General features: G+C 27.0%; 6 protein-coding genes across 8 annotated transcripts; 3 read left to right on the top strand and 3 right to left on the bottom strand.

Annotated features, from left to right (window-relative positions):
• Window positions 1-257: 257 nt before the first annotated feature.
• Window positions 258-1663, bottom strand: LOC127071439 (uncharacterized). The gene is made up of 4 exons (XM_051010720.1): window positions 1515-1663; window positions 860-977; window positions 566-700; window positions 258-483 (listed from the first exon to the last, which is right to left on the bottom strand). Exons 1-4 carry the CDS (start codon window positions 1525-1527, stop codon window positions 285-287), a joined length of 465 nt encoding a protein of 154 aa, XP_050866677.1. The 5' UTR covers window positions 1528-1663; the 3' UTR covers window positions 258-284.
• Window positions 1664-1734: 71 nt separating this feature from the next.
• LOC127071438 (COMM domain-containing protein 2) lies at window positions 1735-3111 on the top strand. 2 transcript variants are annotated; one of them, XM_051010719.1, is made up of 5 exons: window positions 1735-2062; window positions 2174-2221; window positions 2312-2394; window positions 2474-2647; window positions 2714-3111. In XM_051010719.1, exons 1-5 carry the CDS (start codon window positions 1996-1998, stop codon window positions 2909-2911), a joined length of 570 nt encoding a protein of 189 aa, XP_050866676.1. In that variant the 5' UTR covers window positions 1735-1995; the 3' UTR covers window positions 2912-3111. The 2 variants fall into 2 exon arrangements, with proteins under 2 accessions (XP_050866676.1, XP_050866675.1); XM_051010718.1 differs by having other exon boundaries at window positions 1736-2062; window positions 2144-2221.
• Window positions 3112-3258: 147 nt separating this feature from the next.
• On the top strand, window positions 3259-5722 carry LOC127071433 (rhodopsin-like). The gene is made up of 9 exons (XM_051010706.1): window positions 3259-3608; window positions 3753-3954; window positions 4054-4292; window positions 4376-4482; window positions 4542-4648; window positions 4715-4862; window positions 4938-5048; window positions 5163-5329; window positions 5406-5722. The coding sequence occupies exons 2-9, from the start codon at window positions 3758-3760 to the stop codon at window positions 5533-5535; spliced, it is 1206 nt and encodes a 401-aa protein (XP_050866663.1). The 5' UTR covers window positions 3259-3608; window positions 3753-3757; the 3' UTR covers window positions 5536-5722.
• Window positions 5723-5823: 101 nt separating this feature from the next.
• LOC127071435 (rhodopsin, long-wavelength) lies at window positions 5824-7918 on the bottom strand. Its single transcript, XM_051010709.1, has 5 exons — window positions 7604-7918; window positions 7275-7522; window positions 6939-7197; window positions 6685-6851; window positions 5824-6514 (listed from the first exon to the last, which is right to left on the bottom strand). The coding sequence occupies exons 1-5, from the start codon at window positions 7916-7918 to the stop codon at window positions 6376-6378; spliced, it is 1128 nt and encodes a 375-aa protein (XP_050866666.1). The 3' UTR covers window positions 5824-6375.
• Window positions 7919-8149: 231 nt separating this feature from the next.
• LOC127071437 (DNA replication complex GINS protein SLD5) lies at window positions 8150-11280 on the top strand. Of its 2 annotated transcripts, XM_051010714.1 has the most exons (5): window positions 8150-8289; window positions 8393-8525; window positions 9354-9905; window positions 10767-11149; window positions 11251-11280. In XM_051010714.1, the coding sequence occupies exons 1-3, from the start codon at window positions 8210-8212 to the stop codon at window positions 9840-9842; spliced, it is 702 nt and encodes a 233-aa protein (XP_050866671.1). In that variant the 5' UTR covers window positions 8150-8209; the 3' UTR covers window positions 9843-9905; window positions 10767-11149; window positions 11251-11280. The 2 variants fall into 2 exon arrangements, with proteins under 2 accessions (XP_050866671.1, XP_050866672.1); XM_051010715.1 differs by lacking the exon at window positions 8150-8289 and having other exon boundaries at window positions 8451-9905.
• LOC127071428 (ATP-binding cassette sub-family C member 4) lies at window positions 10271-16978 on the bottom strand. Its single transcript, XM_051010691.1, has 18 exons — window positions 16496-16978; window positions 15706-15816; window positions 15499-15633; window positions 15197-15401; window positions 14875-15100; window positions 14628-14784; window positions 14263-14512; window positions 13946-14137; window positions 13566-13852; window positions 13320-13503; window positions 12873-13210; window positions 12541-12730; window positions 12248-12464; window positions 11941-12171; window positions 11644-11874; window positions 11240-11541; window positions 10522-11169; window positions 10271-10434 (listed from the first exon to the last, which is right to left on the bottom strand). Exons 1-18 carry the CDS (start codon window positions 16567-16569, stop codon window positions 10342-10344), a joined length of 4071 nt encoding a protein of 1356 aa, XP_050866648.1. The 5' UTR covers window positions 16570-16978; the 3' UTR covers window positions 10271-10341.
• Between the last annotated feature and the right edge of the window lie 413 nt (window positions 16979-17391).

The following is a 17391-nucleotide window of genomic DNA, read 5'->3' as shown; positions in this document are numbered from 1 at the left end:
ATTTACATAAGCTCAATTTTTTATTATGCAACTTATTTGTTATTTATCAAAGTAGAAAGTATAAAAAGATTATGATTGATCAATTCTTTAAATCAAAAAATAATGAAAGCTCAAATAGCTTATCTTATATTTTATTCAAAATCGATAATATATACGTTTTTTATTTAGCGAATACTTTTTGTGTTGCTTTTTTATTCTGGATATTTTAATACTCATTAATTATAAAACCAATTTTATTGAAGCTTGTAAAAGTGCGGTTCATTTTGAAGCATTAATCAGTAGATTTATTCAGATATCTCATCTTTATCGATTCCCTCTACAGCAACACTGCGTATACCATTCCTTAACAAAGGCGTTCCTTTATCCTTACCTAATACTCGTGCATTCAAGAGTATTTTTAATGGTGTACCAGATTTACAACACATAACTTGAACTTCTTCCTTCAAGATTCGTTCCTTGTATGCTAGTAGCTCAATTTTTAATCTGTGATCGAAATAATTAAAATGAAAAATGTAAATTAAGCTAATGTAATGTTAAATTAAAAAAAAAGAAGATATTTATTTACTTAAGGCCATCCTTCTCTTGCATTAGGTCAATAATGTGACAGTCTGGATTATGATGGTTACAGACAACTACAGCAGGTGCAAGAAGTTCACCGTGAACACACATATTCCATGGAAGAGAAAACTCCACGTGGTACCTTCAAAGGATATATACGCAAGATGTACGATAGCTTCATCTTCTTCGTTGAGCGTATAATCTGGTTTTCATCATTTAAAGAAACAAATCATACAACAGTACGACTATCTACATGACGATTGCAACATTTACGTTTAGTTTATCGCATCGTTTTGTAAACCTGTGATGAAGTTGTAAGAATCCAAGATGAACATCTATATGTCCATGTCGTTGTGGTTGTATCATAATGTTGTTGTCCTTCCCAAGACCGCTTGCCCCACTGAAGTGTACATGATGTTCTGAAAAATAAATGATTTAATTATAATAATATAACTTTATTTTTTTCATTACAAATCAATATATTGAGACAATGTAATACATATTTATGATTAATCAAGAAGTTGCAAATTTGTTTCTCTTTATGTGATATATATATATATATATATATATATATATATGCATGCAAAAATAGCAAAAAAGAAAAAATAATAATGATAATATTGAATACAAACTCATTCTCTCGATTGTTTATTTAAACAATAGCTGAAATGAAATAGAATATATTAATTACAATTATCATGTACATAAGATATATAGATTCTCAACTATTGGCATAATATATTACTCATTTTTTATAACAACATGATCTTAATAAACTTAACAAAGTATTAAATCAATTAATATAATTAACCTCAAAATTTATATTAAACGAGTAGAAAGAGATAGTGCAATTCAACTCTTAACCTAATAAAGCTTTTTATTATGTTAATAAGTATCGTATCCATGGTACCTTACGATATATTATTTTTTATTTTTTTATAAGAACTAATAAATACCTTTATCTCCCATGTTTTATAATGAAGATCGTTGTCCTTAACGTCATAATATACAAGAAACGAGTATCGTCTGGCTCCGTATCTATCCGTACCTTCTTGGCAACAGCTTGAACGCCTTCTGACGGCAGAATTATTGTGCGCCATATTTTTACGTATTATAGATGCGCGTAGAGTATGCGCAGTAAACTTTAACTACCAATAATAGAAATAAAAATGGTTAGGGATTTTAAACAGCTTGTTATTTAATTTTGTAACCCAAATTAATCATAAATTAATATTGTATATGAATAGATATATGTAATATTAATAAAAATAGTATATTTTATAGTGTATTTTATATAATATGCGAAAAGTTTTCCAATTATTCTTAATAAACATGGAACTTGATGCTTGTTTTATATAGTGATTATACACTTCTAATGAATAATTGTTTACGTATTTATACATAATTATATATTTTTTATTTCTTTAAAAAAAGAAAATGTTGCTGACATTACGACCAGATCATAAGAAACATGTGCTATTTCTTATGGAACAAACACCTCAAGGTATTACAAATGATATCGCATATGATTTTAATTATGTTAAAGTATTACTTATTTCTTTTTTATTATAATAAAATTATACAGTGTTACAGGATTTTTGTAAACTTGCTTTAGATTATTTACAAAAAGGTCCTAACATGAAATTGTATCATGCAGCTGCCCGTAAGTATATATAAATATATCTTATATTTGAACAATTATTAAACAAATATTTTTTTATTATTAATTAATAATATGTGATTATTACTATAGAAAAACTTGAGGTAGAATTGGATGTTATAAAAAATTCAGTAGAAGGTCTTATCAACTTATTATTAGAAAGTTGTAATCATAAGGTATAGTTTTAATTATATGTCATAATTATATGTAACTTATAAATATTATATTGTAATTGTGTGTTATATATTATTGTAGTTAAGTAATGAAGATTTTCGAGATTCTATTATAGCATTAGGTTTCTCTGAAGAAAATGAAGCAATTTTAAGTAAGCTATATATTACAAAGAAAAAAGAGATATCCAATATTATAGCAGCTACTGGTTTTAAAATACCAGAATATCATGATCTTGAATGGCGTTTTGAAGTGCAGGTAATCAGTTTATTATACATCAAATGGTTCATTGAAAAAAGATAATAACAATTATATTATTTCTAGACTGCTTCAAGGACCTTATTAAAACAAGTTTCTCCATTGATTACATTAGATTTAACATTGAAAAATAATGAAAACATGGAACATATTCTACTCCAAACAGATCCTGTTAATTTACTACATATGGCTCAAGAATTGGAAGAAGCTTTGAAAGAGGGTTATAGTCAACATACTCGTCAAGTTTCTAGAGCAGCAAAATAAATTAAAATTGATCTAAAACAAGTCAGTAAAAGAATTATTATTTTTTAAAATTATGGCTACTATGGCTACTAGGTCAGAAATTTTAAATTTCAAAAAGAAAAAGAAAATTTCAAAAATAAAAATAAGAAAATGTATCTATACAGGTAATATTAATTGTTACAATAATATTTTAAATAAAAAATCTTAATATGACTGAGAAACTGCATTATTTATGATTCTATCACAAATTATTCACCTGTGTTAGATGTAATTATACTCTTGTCAGTTTCTCTCTTCATTTATTTTTTTAGTTTTGAAAAATAGATAAGTATAAAAAATTAGAAATCAGGTGGAAATGTAAATATGAATATATCTATATAAAATATCCCTTTTTGAATGGCTTCTTTCAAATCTTAAGTGACAGAACTTCTATGACGTGGTTACTACTACTCAGTTCTTACGAACATAGGAACATATGTTAATACATTTAATGTAATAGTAGAAGTATTCATTTGAATATTTTATTGGATTATAATTTTATTACATTTTGAATATATGTGTGTATATGTTCGTATTTGTAAGTATATAAAAGAGACAGTGACCAGTTCGTGCTTGTACTCAAACCAAAATATTCAGTATTCAGAACATTCCATATATTGCTAATTATTAACTATTTACTATTTATTAAAACATAACAAATATCTTTAAATTCGTATCTGTATGTATTAAATTTAAAATTCATTTAATTTAATTATTCCTATTTTTAATATATTATTAAAATATATTTCATATTCACTTATTATATATTTATTTATTATATATTTATTATATTAAAATAATATGCTTATATATTTGTTCATAGCAAATATGGAAGGAAACCCAGTAAGCCCTGTAAATATCAGTGATTTTGTACCTGCATTAAATGGAACAATAGTAAACAAAATTATAACTCATGCCTTGACAACTATTGGTCCTCAATTTGCACATCAACAGATGCGATATACTAATCAAACAGTTGCTGATAAAGTACCTCCAGAAATGCTACATTTAATTGATCCTCATTGGTGACTACTACATTACATTTCTTCTTATAAATAAATTCATTTGACTTATATATTTTAAAACAAATTAGTTATTTGATAATTTCTATTTTTTCCATATAGGTATCAATTTCCACCTTTGGATCCATTGTGGCATAAAATATTGGGTTTAGTTATGATTGTTCTTGGAGTTTTAGGATGGTCTGGAAATGGTGTTGTAGTATACGTATTTCTGATGACACCATCATTAAGAACACCTAGCAATTTACTTGTGGTAAACTTGGCTTTCTCAGACTTTATAATGATGGTTATAATGTCTCCACCTATGGTAATCAATTGTTATTATGAAACTTGGATTCTAGGTAATGAACGTATAATTTTTATATAATTACTTAGTTATATGAATAATATTAATATAGTATAAACCTTTTTTTTATACTTAAAGGAACCTTAATGTGTGATATATATGCTATGGTTGGTTCTCTATGTGGATGTGCTTCTATATGGACAATGACTGCTGTTGCTTTAGATCGATATAATGTTATAGTAAAGGTATTAAAAAAATTGCATTAATGAGGCAAGTATAAAAACGTTAATAAGAATAATTGCAGGGTATGTCAGGTACACCTCTAACTATTAAAAGAGCTTTGCTACAAATTGTCATTATATGGTTATTTGGGTTGTTATGGACGATTTTACCAATGGTAGGATGGAATAGGTAAAAATTTAATTATAATTATATTAGAAATTGTTTTATAGAAATTTATACACTTTTACAAATTAGGTATGTACCAGAAGGTAATATGACAGCATGTGGTACAGATTATCTTTCCAAAGATTGGGGATCAAAGTCTTATATATTGGTGTATTCAGTATTTGTTTATTATCTACCATTGTTTACCATCATTTATAGTTATTATTTTATTGTATCTGTAAGTATATCAATTATATTCATTTATTTATATATTAATAATTTTTATATTAAGAATCTTCATTTAATTCGATAGGCTGTAGCAGCTCATGAAAGAGCTATGAAAGAACAAGCAAAGAAGATGAATGTTGCTTCCTTAAGATCTGGTGATAATCAAAATACTAGTGCTGAAGCAAAATTAGCAAAGGTATTGCTGTTAATATTTTATATAAATTTATATTATTAAAAGAATTATCAAAAATTATTTGGACTTAATTTGATTTTTTTTATTTTTATTATTATGAATTTATTAATATTATAGGTAGCTTTAACAACAATATCATTATGGTTTATGGCCTGGACACCATATTTGGTAATAAATTATATGGGTATATTTAATGGGTCAAAAATTAGTCCACTTTTTACTATTTGGGGATCTCTCTTTGCTAAGGCCAATGCAATATATAATCCTATTGTATATGGAATAAGGTATAAAATAAATATAAAAATTTATTAAAATTTATAAATATATCCATTAATTTCTCTTTTTATATATTTTATATAGCCATCCAAAGTATAGAGCAGCATTAAAAGAAAAACTACCATTCCTTGTATGTGGGTCAACAGAGGAACCTGCAGCATCTGCAGGAAATGCTGAAACATCTTCTACTACAACGGCGAGTGGAAAAGCATAATTTTTCTTTATTATTAATATTCTTTAATTTTCTTCTTAAAGTAGAACAGTATAAATAAACTTTTAGAAATTTAATAATATGTTAATATCAAAATTTAATATAATTTATTGATAATTGTGTAAAAAAAGTATTAATTATGAAATAATTACTATTGTTATTTCAAAATAAATAATTCAGTGCATGATTATTATTTTTGTAATTTATTTGAAAACAAAATACACTAATATGGTAAATTATTGAAAGGTATATTTTTTATCAGTTATTTTTAACTTAATAATAACAAACGAGTAATGCTGCTTGCATGATTTATTTAATTTTACAAAATTAAGTACAGATATGACGCTATCGCTATGTTTTGGCACGCTGACTAATCTTGTAATCATAGAGCCAATACCTGCTATACCAAAGTGACCATGCTATATCACTATATTATAAAATGCACAAAATTATAATTCAATCTATTAATCAATTGTAAATGATTCACATTGTGGTGAAATATGAATCATAAAATTAATCATAGATGTATTCAAAGATTGCTCATTTTATGTTGTGTAAACAGTGATATCATGTATGTTATTGGTACAGGTTTTGTTTATAAATCTCCTTCTAGATGTTAAATAGAATCAATTAGTTCACCTGTGTTCACTATAGATCCCTGTTGTTTCTATTTTTTTTAACATTACATATATCACATGGAAGTCCTTGTTTAGAACACATAAATATGGCTGCCCCAGTTATTAAATAATTAAATATTCTTCATTCTGATGATATTAATATTTGCATTTTAGTATAATGTTAATTTAGAAATTTAGAAAATGGCAGCATTTTACAATTCTTTCCTTATGCCGAAGCTTTCTCGCCTTCAGGGACTGTGGTAACACCAGATGCAGTAGATGTTGCATCCGTATGGGGTGCTTGTTCATTGGCACAAGCCAAAGATGGGAACCTTTGGAAGAGAGCGGCTCGGTATTTAGGATGGCTGGAATCATTAAAAAGAAGTACATTAATTGTTTTTTTTAAGTATAATCACTTTTATATAGTTATAAACATAATATAAAAGTTCCATTAATCTAATACACCATTTTTTTCTGTCTCTTCTAGATGAAAAAATTTCTAATAAAATGACATGTTAAAGGACAAATGATTTACCTGATACCATAAACAATAGGATTATATACAGCATTTGCTTTTGCGAAAATGGATCCCCAAATGGTAAAGATAGGTGTTATCTTCTGGCTATCAAAGATGCCTGTATAGTTAATGACCAGGTAAGGAGTCCATGCCATGAACCACAAGGAGATTGTCATAAGCGCAACCTAAAAAAATATTAAAGTTATTGCAATATGAAAATTTTCTTTAAATTTTTATATTATTGTTATTTGCATTTATATATGTACGTATACCTTTGCCAATTTGCATTCTGCACTGGTATTAGCATTTTCAGAAGATCGTAGAGAAGCAACATTCATTTTCTTTGCTTGTTCTCGCATATTTTTCTCGTGTGCTGCGACAGCTTGAATGATGAAGTAGTAGCTGTAGATTATCATAAATAGTGGCAAATAGTAGACAAATACGCTGTATACAAGTATGTAAGATGTATTTTCTATTGCTTTACTGAGGTAGTCAGTGCCGCAAGCAGTCAAATTTCCTTCAGGTACATATCTGTACAAAATACTTACTATTAGATATAATTTCAGAATGAAAAACAGAAAGTCTATTAAATTATAAAAAGATATTACCGGCCCCATCCTACCATAGGTGCAACAGTCCAAAAGAGTGAGAATAGCCATATACCAATGATTCGAAGGAGGGCTCCATTGATACTGAGTGGCTTGCCTGACAAACCTTTGACGATTACGTTATATCTATCAAATGCAATTAATGTCATTGTCCATATGGAGCCACATCCAAACAGAGAGCCTAACAATGCGTAGACTTGGCACATAAGAGGTCCAAATACCCAAGTTTCATAGTAGCTGTTAATCACCTATTCACAAGAACATATTTGCTAAAAATTGTTTTTCTCTGACTTATAATATATTTAATCTGATTGGAAAATAATACCTACCACAGGTGGAGACATAGTAAACATCATGAGGAAATCAGAAAAGGCGAGATTGATGACAAACAAGTTACTTGGAGTACGTAGCGATTTAGTTGAACAGAAAATGTAAACCACCATGCCATTACCGATGACAGAGATAACTCCTAGTACACCAATAACAAAACCAACCAAAGGATACCACAGAGGGTTTATTGGCGGGAATTGATACCAGTGGGGATCAATTAAGTGTGACATTTCTGGTGGAACTGTATCTGCTAAGGTCAGGTTGCCGAATTTCGAGCCATGGCCCGCCCATGCAGCGTAACTTGGTCCCGACATGCTGGACTATATATAGAGAAAATATAATATATTATTATTTAATTCATTAGTTTGATAAAAATAATTTAAATTAATAAGATAAAATTAAAAAACAAAAGTTCATAATAAAATCACAAGTGATATGCTATTATTTTTTAAAGATTTAATTATATAAAAAAATATTATATCTAAGAATAATAATCTCCAATATCTTCGATTATATTAGTTTCTCACTTTTTCCAGGCTACTTGGAGAAAATCGTCGTAAAAAAACGAACTAATCCAAGTACTCGCTTAATGTTAGAAGTGGAGGATGGTCACCGCGGGTTGTAAGGGCGTAGAAGACACCGACCGTTGTTTGGTCCACTGTTGGATGCGGCTCGTCTTGTTCTGGTACGAGTCCAGTTTAAATATGAATGCGATGCCCCAACTTGACTCCATATGTACCCTTATTCTTTCTTATCTATATGACTACTTCATCTAAATCTCCAAACAGTCTTAAGACAGTACTTATTAAGTTAAAAGGAATTAAAGAATACCTTGGTGCACCTTCAATGTCGCACACAGAAACCTTACAAGGGTACAACAAGAATAGAACACGAAAGACTGAAGTATACTTCGATTTCTTCGTGAGTACCTTGAGAATCGCAAGGATAAAACTCTTATGTGACATTATAACACAACTTTTCTACAATTTACAAAGAAGAACACGTAATAATAACGAGTATAAAAGAAAAAAAAAAATACTTTTCTTTATTTATAAAAATTATAAACAAATTAAAAGGCCGAATTAAATCACTTGAAATTAATTTTCTTTTAGTATATGTTATATTTTATTGATGTTTGCGTTTTAATATGGTTTCATCACATAAGGAGCTTATAGTAATGTTCTATATATTTTCGATGTTAAATATGTAAGACTTTGACTTTAATTAATGTAATCATTAATCGATGATATTAATGATTAATTCAACGAAATCAAAATCTAATCTAATATTTTTAGAATCAAAATTAATTCAAATTTATAAATGGTTTCCTAATGTTCCACAAGTCTTTTTCATTTTAAATTTGATGATGTATAGCGCCCTGTCGAAAAAGTCGATAAATCGATCTTAATCGAGTTTCATGACACGAAAAACGATTTAAATACTAAACGGTATTTGTAATCAGTGGCTGGACAATAATCCGATTGTTAAAAGTTGAAGTAAAGCATATTAATATTTGTGATAATATTTAATACAGTTTTCATTTGAAAAAAGCATTGATTCAACAAATAATATTATTAAAAGATAATGGATGATATTTTGAGAGAAGAAATAGCAGATTTAGACATTGAGGAAGAGGAAGTGTTAACAGCAGAGAACGCACTTGAAGCAATTGAAAATGCATGGCTTAATGAGAAATTTTCTCCAGAAATTCTTCCACATAAATTCGATCTTGTCGATTGTATGTTGCAGCAAATAAGTCATATGGAAGAAAACATGAAGAGGTTAGAAAGAGACGATCTACGCTTAGTGGTTCATAGAATGGAACTCGATAGAATACGATTCCTTATTTCTAGTTATCTCAGAATACGTTTAGAGAAAATAGAGAAATATACTATTCATATATTGTCAGAGGAAGCTGGGAGAGAACCAGATGAAGCTTATTTAACACCAGGAGAACTTCGATTTGCTAAGGATTATTTAGGCAGTGTCGAAAATCTTTTCAAAACAGTGGCCTTACAACATATGCCTACTAGTTTTCAAGGATTTGAAATTGATAAAATTAGCACCAAACCGAATATGCAAACTCATGTTTTTTTAAGAGCTAACGAAAGAATAACTGGTATTGTTTTACCCGGTGTCATAGATGAAGAAATAGACTTTGAAGCTGGCTCGCAACATATTATCCAGTATAATGCTATTGCTAATCTAGTAAAAAGTGGTGCAGTGCAGTTAATATGATAAAACAACAAAAATTCATTAATGGATGTTCAAGAGAAATATGATACAAATTTTATTTCGAATGTAAGATGATATATTAAATATTACCTTATTTATTATATTACATTCAATGTAAAATAGACATTAAAACTCTTTATGTTTATCTATCTTTTCCCATGGATAAAATTTTATCTTTTTGTAAGACTAATAATGAAAAATTCATAATTCATAAACAAATATTTTTTTAATATAATTTTTCTCATATTATATTTAATAAAGAAAAAAATGGATTGAGTAATTAAATTTAATACGTATACAAAATGTACTGTAATGTTAATTCCTTCAAATTTAATAGCTAAAAAGAGAAGAGATATTCAAAGAGTTTCACTTGGTAATATTCAAAAATTATTTATGTGATGTTTTATAAAAAACATTATATATAAAGAAGATTGTATTAATGATAATATATATATTTCTTTCTTATTTTTGAATTACAAAATAATACAAATATACATTATCATTATACCGAAGAATTACCATTTAAAATTTTCAAATTTTCTTTTTTCTGTATTGTAATTTCTGTAGACATGTTGAATTTGCTATTATTATAGGCCTGAAAATGATATACGTATTATAAAATTTATAAATTTTGCAAAACAATTATAATTACTAATAGAAAATCTATGTGCTATAATTTTACCTCTTCACTTATAATATGAAATTGTTTCATTGTATTATCTCCAGTTTCTTTTGCCATTTCATAAAAATGACTTTGCTCATTCTTTAACAAAATATATGGATGATTGAATTCAAGTACTTCGCCATGATCTAACAACAATACTCTGTCACTATCCATTATAGTATTTAATCTATGTGCTATTGTCAATACTGTACAATTCTGAAATTTCTTTCTAATTGTAGTTTGTATTAATGTATCTGTTGCAGGATCGACGTTCGCTGTGGCTTCATCAAGAATTAATATTTTATTATTTTCTATTATAGCACGTGCAAGACAAAGTAATTGCCTTTGTCCTGCACTAAGATTGCTGCCACTTTCACTTATTTGATGATCTAAAGAAGTAAATGCACTTTTTAATTCTACTTCCTCCATTGTAGCCCATAAAGCAGCATCATCATGTTTATGAAAGGGATCAAGGTTATCTCGCAATGATGCAGAGAAGAGCACTGGATCTTGTGGGATTATTGAAATTTTATTTCGAAGATCATGTAGACCAATCTTCTTAATATTAATTCCATCTATGTAAATTATACCATTGAATTCAGACAAACGGAATAAGGCTGAAATTAATGAAGATTTACCAGCACCAGTACGTCCAACTATTCCAATCTAAAAAAAAAAATATGAGTAAGGTTTACCTTACAGATACATAATTTATCAATAAAAGCATATAATGTACCTTCATTGCAGGTTGTATAATAAAATTTAAATCTTTTAAAACTGGTGGATCAGAATTAGAATATTGCAAATATACATGATCAAACTTAATCTCGCCTTTATTAGGCCATTCAAGTGATGGTTTATTACTTGGATCACTTGTAAATGGACCTTCTTCATCAAGCTGTGTAAATTGTAATATTCTCTCTACACTAGTCATTTGTGCTATAGCTTCTGCAGTTTGACGCATACCATGTTGTAACATTCCACATAAAATGAGAACCTGTGAGATAGCTAAACCTACATTGCCAGCAAAAGTATTCCCTGAAATATTGACATAAAAAATAATGTATAGAAAAACATTAAATTAATATAAATAGATACATAAACATTATTCTAATTGTGCCTATTCTAACAGATATTTACCATCATTAAAAATAATAAAACTATATGTAACAAAAGTCACAAACAAAACAGAAACTGTATCAAGTGCAAATCCGAAAGCAGTAGCAGCTGAAACTGACAAAGAATATGCACCAGTGTGTAAGTCTTGATGAGAATCAAATTCTTTGCAAAGCATAAGTTGTGCATTAGATGAACGAATTGTGCTTAATCCTACTAAAGATGAATTAACGTGAGAGAAGACTGGACTTTTAGCTGAAAAAGATAACAATAGATATTATTTAATAATCGATCCTAAAAATTGTAAAATAGATTTCTTACTGATGCCTTCCAGACGTTTCAAATTTTGTGCAGTTGCCATATAAATATTTCTTATTTTCCAATATAGAAAACCCATGATTAATACAGGAATAATAGTCCACCAATTAATTATTATAACTTGGATTAGAATTCCTGACATTACTGCAAAAATTTGAATTGATTCTATCATAGTTCTTGGCAAGATTTCGTCGACAGCACCAATATCTTTCGAAAAACGATTGAGAATACGACCTATGACATAAATATATTTCATTGTAGTATTTATTTATTTTTTATTTGATCAAGTAAATCACATGATAATGCTTACCAAACGGATTTGTATTAAAAAATTGCATAGGCGCTTTAAGTAAACATGAAAACATCAAATTATGTAGATTTTTACTAGCTGTCATGCATGTTTTGAAAAATAGAAGATTTCTAGTTGTAGTCATAACTATGCTTACAACGATAAAAGCTCCATAAATCCATAAAGCAGTATGTGTGTCAAGGCCGTATAATTTGGTAGACACTACATTCACGTTTGTCTAAATGGAATAATAATTTTTACATAAAGCAAAATATATAGAATTTTCACGAAAAATTAGAAATCATATTACCAACCATATTCTCAGCTGTTATATTCTGGATTATGGAAGAATCATTGAAGATTATATGTTTAATATTATCAACTGTACCATTTCTGAAGTCTGTAGAATTTCCATTTTCATCTGTTAATGCAGATGTGTTAAAATTATGTTGCGAATGTATAAAATTACGTTCTTTCTTTAATCTCATTTCTTCTTGATTTGTCCTATATTATATACATATATATATACTCACTTATATATAAGAAATATTGAAAGTAAAAATACTATTTAATTGTAGACCTTATAATAAAAAAATTTTATAAATAAATATTTTTTAGATTTGAAAAACGTTATGAAGAATCATACCAATAAGCAACCCAATAATCACTACCACTGCTTCCAATTTGTCCCAATATCATAGAACAAAAAAAAGCTATAATTACAAAAATAGATGCTCCAGCTCTAAAATATTTCCAGTAAACAACTTTTGATAAGCTTCCTTTGGCCATTAACTCTTCTGTTTCTTGAGGTTCATTATCTTCATCCTCTGTAGTATTAAAATTAGATAACATATCTGAAGTAGAATCTATACTGTTTTCTTTAACTAATATTTTTTCCTTTGATTCATCGTTTACTAATAATTTCAAAAAATTTGTTTTTTTATTTTGAATGTCTGCAAATGTTCCTTCATTTTCCACTTTACCCTATTTTGTAAACATATTATATATATATATATATATGATAAATAGCAATATTAAATTTACATGCATTAGATTGATCTTTTATTTTATTACTTTGAAATATTATACTTACATTATTAAGTATAATTATGTAATCACAATCTCTTAAGTACTGTATTTGATGTGTTACAAGAATTCTCGTTTTATTTTTCAAATATCCATTTATACATTGATCAAATAAATGTTTACCAACATGTACATCTACAGCAGATAAAGGATCATCCAAAAGATATATATCAGCATCTCTGTATACAGCTCTAAAAATGACAAAGAAAATTGTAGATATGATAATTAGAATGTGCATACACAATTTATCTACCTAGCTAAATTTATTCTTGCACGCTGTCCTCCACTAAGTGCAGTACCTCTATCTCCTACCAATGTTTTATCACCGTGTGCAAATTGTTCAAAGTCTTTAAGTAAAGCACATACTTTGATAACTTTCTGATATTTCTTTTGATCATATGGTTGTCCAAATAAAATATTATTTTTTACTGTACCAGCAAATAACCAAGATTCTTGACTAGCATATGAAATGCTACCTTTAATATTTATTTGTCCATGAGATATTTTTAATTCTCCTAAAATTAATTGAAGAAATGAACTCTATAAAATAAATTAAAAATAATTGATTAGAAATGCTTTATTAAGTTCATAATATTATATTATATAAGAGAATATATAAAAATGGTAGGTTACCTTGCCTGCTCCCACTGGACCAACTAAAGCATAAAGTTTACCAAATCCTATGTAGTTATTGATATCATGCAGAGTGCTTACAATAGTGGTTTCTGACCAGGTAGCAGTGACATCTTTCAAAATAATACTATTTTTCTCATCTTTTGGCAGTGCACGAATTAAAGGCACATTTTCTTCCAATAACAGAAAATTCTATATTGACAAAACAAATAAAATAACATGCAATGCAAATACGTCTGCTACTTCTCTCATCAAATCTTATCTTATTTGAGATATACGATTTTATTTACTTGAAAATAAATTTAAATATATTTTACCTCTAATCTCTTTATTGATATCAAAGCCTCAGCAGCAAAAGCTACTGCCATAGGATAAAATATAGCCATAGTAGCTTGGAGAATATTAAAGTATTGAGCCATTGAAAATACTTTATCAGCAGATATATTATTTCCATAAAGTACATATGCCATGATTGTAAAATACAATGTTGTTCGCTCGGTAAATATAAAAGTAGCTAAGGTAAATCCTCTTAAGTACGATGTTAATGTAAGTACATCAATTTCATGACTGAAATAAAAACATATAAATTTATCATGAGATAAGTAAAATCCAAGTAACACATCAATGAAATATAACAAAGAACTGTGCTAAATATACCAAAATATAAAGAAATTATTATTACCTTCTTGAAAGACTAACGAGTTTTTCAAATGGCTTTTCCCATGTGTACATTTTAATAACTTGAATTCCTCTAATAATTTCAGACATTAAACGAACTCTTTCGTCAGTTCTTATCGCTATTTTCAATCTTAAATTTGCTGTCCATTTGCTCATATATCCTGAATTAAAGTCAAATTAATACATAACGTAAATATTATTTCTTTATTGTTATATGATCAATAATGGTCATATACATGAAATTATTTTACCTTGCACAGGAATTGTTTGAATTGTTATAAGAAAGACACCAGCTAAAGAAGCTATACCAACAGTTTCCCAAATTAAGAAAGAGATTAAGGCACCTTGTATTGGCATAATCCAAATGTAATGTAAAAATGTAAATAATTGATCAAATCTTGACACATCATTTGATAGTAAATTTATAATTTGTCCAGAAGTGGTATTAGTAGTAGTACCTTGTGATAATCGTAAAATCTAAAATAAGAAATATTAATGCATATAATGAATTAATAAAAAAGAATTACAACTTGTAAACAGATATATAATATTAATTCATGGTTTTAATATCACCTTTTTATAAACAAGAGATGAACATGCTACTCTCATTCTCATGCCAATTTCCATTTGACCTAGATGAATATGGTGACTAATTATTGCTGTTAATGCTATCATAACTACAACAGCAGTAGCATACATATATGCTTCTGTTACAGATGATGTTGCTCTAGGATCAAAGTGCCATATAAGCAATCCCAATGTATATGGTTGCAAGACTCTATGAAATTCGACATAAATTATATTAAAATGCTTAATGATAATCAATTATAATAATATACTTTGCTTAATGATAATCAATTATAATAGCTACTTACTTTAAAACTATGCATAAAAACAAAGTCCATCCTCCATAATAGGCAAATGACGATAAAAATGTCTTTTGCAAAGCTGTATATAATTTAGGTTTTCTATCAGCTGCTTCTGCCGCTTTTAATTCTTTTATCCAATTTCTACAATAAATGAATTGAATTTTAATGGACTGTTTTCAAACATGTTCTTTAAACTAATTATAATATAATTACCGTTCTAATTTTTTTCCTAATAATTCACTGACGTCACTAGAGGATACATTGTAAAGGTCCTTGACTTCTAAATCATGATTTTTTCCATATAAAAATAATGGTCTTAACCACCTAAAATACAAATTTATAATTAGATCTAAAATCTAAGCAAAAATCTAATGCATCATAAATTTTTAATATTATTTATTTTAAAAAGCAGAAATTAATAATAATAATATATAGTAATAAGTTAAGTTAAAATCTTGTTATTATTAAAATAATGTACTGATAAATATTATAGATAAATATACTCAAAGTATAATGACTAATACATACTAATTATTGAAATGAAGTTAGATATGACTTATCTCTTCCTTAACTAAATAATTTTTAGCATTACCATATAATTAAATATATTAAAAAAAATATATATACACATATATTCATATATTAAAGTTTTCACAGAAAATTATATGATAAAATTATATGATAAAAAATAATATTACAAAGATAATAAAAAGAGAGAGAGAAAGAATGAGATAATAGTCAAAAAGAAAAATTAAAAAACATTGTAATATAACATTAATTATAATATGTAAAAATTTAATAATTGTACTTAGATTTTAAGCACAATTATTAATTAATTAAGAATAAGAACATACGTATATAAAGATTCATTATAAAATAATACATTATCAGACATTAAAAAACAAAAAAGATAGTCATTCTATTAATAGAAAATTTAAATTGATCTTAATAATATTTTCATATAATTATACAATAAGAAAAAGAAATTAAAATTAAATCTTACCAAAAAGTAAGTTTGCTAAATATATTCGCTGTCGAACGTGGATTTGGATTATCGTATTTTTTACTACTATCCATTTTTTAATTTCTTCAAAAGATGTAATTCTTTTCTATATAAAAATCTATATTAACACTCTTTATGGCACCGAAGTTGTTGCATAATTTGAGCCGCTTATATTAAAACCTTTTATTAAGAGGAATGACTAGACAAGAGTTTATAAAACCTTGTGCAATGACAATGTCGTAAAGTTATCTACACTCTCAATAGAATGTATTGGATCATAAAAGGAATAGAGAGAATAATATAAGATAATGTACATTCGATGATATACGCAACAGATATCCATAGTGTATCATAAGTTATGGTTAACTGTAACTACACAATGCAAATGTGAATGCACACGATTTAAGTTACGTAAACTTCTAAATGATTTGAGATTTATTTATATCTACAAGAAGATAAGAATTTGATTTTTTTTCTTTATCTTTCCTCTTTTTTATTGCATTAAAATCAAATTATAACCATTTAAATAACGATAGATGAATAAAATATGAAAAGATGGAAAGGATAAAATGGATACTAGATTATCTGATGATATAAAAAATACTTTTATCATTATATCAATGAAGATTGTTATCATATATTATAAGTAACATATAGTTATATAATATATAATATATAATATATAATACATAATTTATAATATATATTTATGAATTTATATTATGATCATATATTTATTATTATATTATTATTCTAATATTATTGTATTATATGTGCTAGATTAGATGAATTAAAAATATTTCTAATGCGAAAATATTTTCAAAAATCGAAAAATTTTCTATTCGATTTACGAAAAAATCCATTTTATTTTATTTATTATTTTAAATTCCTCGATT

Source organism: Vespula vulgaris, chromosome 21, assembly GCF_905475345.1.
Source record: "Vespula vulgaris chromosome 21, iyVesVulg1.1, whole genome shotgun sequence".
Lineage (NCBI taxonomy): Eukaryota > Metazoa > Arthropoda > Insecta > Hymenoptera > Vespidae > Vespula > Vespula vulgaris.
This window is presented reverse-complemented; position numbering and strand designations above follow the sequence as displayed.

Bases quoted from the DNA above. Each gene is read 5' to 3' on its own strand.
- LOC127071433 (XM_051010706.1), top strand. From the start codon at position 3,758: ATGGAAGGAAACCCAGTAAGCCCTGTAAATATCAGTGATTTTGTACCT. The intron at 3,955-4,053 runs GTGACTACTACA...TTTTCCATATAG, and splicing joins CATTTAATTGATCCTCATTG to GTATCAATTTCCACCTTTGG. The intron at 4,293-4,375 runs GTAATGAACGTA...TTATACTTAAAG, and splicing joins TTATGAAACTTGGATTCTAG to GAACCTTAATGTGTGATATA.
- LOC127071428 (XM_051010691.1), bottom strand. From the start codon at position 16,569: ATGGATAGTAGTAAAAAATACGATAATCCAAATCCACGTTCGACAGCG. The intron at 15,817-16,495 runs GTAAGATTTAAT...TTTGTATTTTAG, and splicing joins TTTAGCAAACTTACTTTTTG to GTGGTTAAGACCATTATTTT. The intron at 11,170-11,239 runs GTACATTATATG...TTTTTTTTTTAG, and splicing joins TTATACAACCTGCAATGAAG to ATTGGAATAGTTGGACGTAC.
- LOC127071437 (XM_051010714.1), top strand. From the start codon at position 8,210: ATGGTCACCGCGGGTTGTAAGGGCGTAGAAGACACCGACCGTTGTTTG. The intron at 8,290-8,392 runs GTACGAGTCCAG...ATCTCCAAACAG, and splicing joins ATGCGGCTCGTCTTGTTCTG to TCTTAAGACAGTACTTATTA. The intron at 8,526-9,353 runs GTGAGTACCTTG...TGTATGTTGCAG, and splicing joins AAGTATACTTCGATTTCTTC to CAAATAAGTCATATGGAAGA.
- LOC127071435 (XM_051010709.1), bottom strand. From the start codon at position 7,918: ATGTCGGGACCAAGTTACGCTGCATGGGCGGGCCATGGCTCGAAATTC. The intron at 7,523-7,603 runs GTAGGTATTATT...TCTTGTGAATAG, and splicing joins TTACTATGTCTCCACCTGTG to GTGATTAACAGCTACTATGA. The intron at 6,852-6,938 runs GTATACGTACAT...ATATTTTTTTAG, and splicing joins CAGAATGCAAATTGGCAAAG to GTTGCGCTTATGACAATCTC.
- LOC127071438 (XM_051010718.1), top strand. From the start codon at position 1,996: ATGTTGCTGACATTACGACCAGATCATAAGAAACATGTGCTATTTCTT. The intron at 2,063-2,143 runs GTATTACAAATG...AAAATTATACAG, and splicing joins TATGGAACAAACACCTCAAG to TGTTACAGGATTTTTGTAAA. The intron at 2,648-2,713 runs GTAATCAGTTTA...TATTATTTCTAG, and splicing joins AATGGCGTTTTGAAGTGCAG to ACTGCTTCAAGGACCTTATT.
- LOC127071439 (XM_051010720.1), bottom strand. The intron at 701-859 runs GTTTACAAAACG...TATCCTTTGAAG, and splicing joins TTCTTACAACTTCATCACAG to GTACCACGTGGAGTTTTCTC. The intron at 484-565 runs GTAAATAAATAT...TTTCGATCACAG, and splicing joins CAAGAGAAGGATGGCCTTAA to ATTAAAAATTGAGCTACTAG.